The sequence below is a fragment of the Gavialis gangeticus genome, unplaced genomic scaffold (assembly GCF_001723915.1).
Source record: "Gavialis gangeticus isolate Ggan-Ray unplaced genomic scaffold, GavGan_comp1, whole genome shotgun sequence".
NCBI lineage: Eukaryota > Metazoa > Chordata > Crocodylia > Gavialidae > Gavialis > Gavialis gangeticus.
The window spans coordinates 25,245,782-25,247,416 of NW_017729009.1; the positions used below are offsets into that span (position 1 = coordinate 25,245,782).

General features: G+C 57.5%; 1 protein-coding gene across 1 annotated transcript in view; it reads right to left on the bottom strand.

The window, feature by feature from the left end:
* Positions 1 to 279, bottom strand: part of FNDC11 (fibronectin type III domain containing 11) — a 6,932-nt gene extending 6,653 nt beyond the window's left edge. Inside the window, exon 1 of the mRNA XM_019510260.1 lies at positions 136 to 279. Within this exon, the coding sequence (XP_019365805.1) occupies positions 136 to 279 (144 nt within the window). The remainder of the gene's footprint in view (positions 1 to 135) is intronic.
* Positions 280 to 1,635: the final 1,356 nt, after the last annotated feature.

Sequence of the window (1,635 nt, forward strand, 5' to 3'; positions counted from 1 at the left end):
GGTGGTGGGCAGCATCCGGTAGTTCTGGTCCCCCAGCGCCAGGTGCTTGGGCAGGATCTCGATGTAGTAGGAGCACTTCTTCAGGAGCTCGATTCTCTTGCGGTGCCGTTTCAGCAGGGGGAGGCTCAGGTCGGCCTGCAGGAACTGCCGCACGACGCTCCTCCTCTCCATGTACGTCCTCCACATTTCATGCTCCTGCTCTTCCTTGCTGTAAAAAATGCTCTCCAAGCTGCTCTCGATCTCATTCAGGTAGACATCTGTGGATCCCCAGCTCATCATTGCTGTGCGGAAAAGCAACCAGAATACAATTTAAGAACCAAAGGCAGTGGAGGCTGGAAGGTGGCCTATCCCAATGGCGACTGCTCTTCTTTCCCCTTACACCTATGTGTTATCTTACAAATGAGGAACGAGAAATAGCTCCTGGACACTGTCTCCCACCCAAGTCAAGATGGTTCTCGTATAGCAGTGTGGTTTGTAATGCTTTGTCCCATTTAAGGGTCCCAGTCAGTGCTACTTTCCTTGAGAGCTTACACTTCTGTTCAACAGATTTTCCCCACTGAGACTCTGGCACAAATTTCCCTTCTCTTATGATCTTCCCTTTAGCCTAATTAGGTCCCTTTGTGAACACCAGAAACTTGCTCTCTCCCTTCTTGGTGTTTGTTTCACCTCCCCCTGCTTTCCACCTGCACCAAGCGCTCCATATTCACACAGTCACAGACAATGAAGGTGGAAGGGAGCTCAGGAGGTCACATCTAGTGCAACCCCCTGCTCCAAAGCCCCCACTACATCATCCCAGGCACGGCTTTGTCTATCCGGGTCTTAAACACCTCCAAGGAGGGAGACTCCACCACCTCTCTGGGTAACCCCTTCCAGTGCTTTACTGTTCTCCTACTGAGAGAGTTTTTCCCAGTATCCAACCTAAGCTCCCCTTGCTGCAGCTTGAGCCCATTGCTCCTTCTGCCGTCTGCCCCCACTGAGACCAGCCCAGCTCCATCCTCTTTGCACCCCCTGCAGGGAGGTGACGGCTGCTGTTCAATCCCCGCCTCCATCTTCTCTTCTCCAGGCTCAATCAGCCCAGTTCCCCCAGCCCCCGAACCATTTCCCTCTGCTCCTCGACTCTCCCCCGTGTACTGACAAGTGTCAGTCTGGCAGTGTGTTCACATTGTCGTCGTGATAGTCCAGGTGTTCTCGTGGAGGAAAAGCCTGTGGTTCCGTGCGTGCGCTGCTGGGAGACCAGGCCACGCGGCGGTGATTAACGGGCCGGAAGGACGACTGCTGAAGCCGCCCTGCACAACCCCACCTCTGCTCCTGCTCCTGCTCCTGCTGCTGCCGCGGCCGCGGGACGCCGGCTCGCTAGGAGCCGAGCTCGGGCAGCTACGGCTCCGGCATCACCCTTCTTGAACCCCCGCCGAGGGCAACCGCCACCTCCACCCCGCCTCCGGCTGGTTTTGGATGTCGGGTTGAAAACCCACGTTTAGGCTGGGAAAAGCCGGCCGGGCCTTTTCCCAAACAGACAGACCGACCTCCGGGGCGGGAGCCGGAGCGGTTCGGGCCGGGCCTGAGGAGCTGGAGACGGTACAAGTGGGGGCCAGCGCCTGCGGCTCCTCCACAGAGCCCCGCGCCTCGTGCGGACAC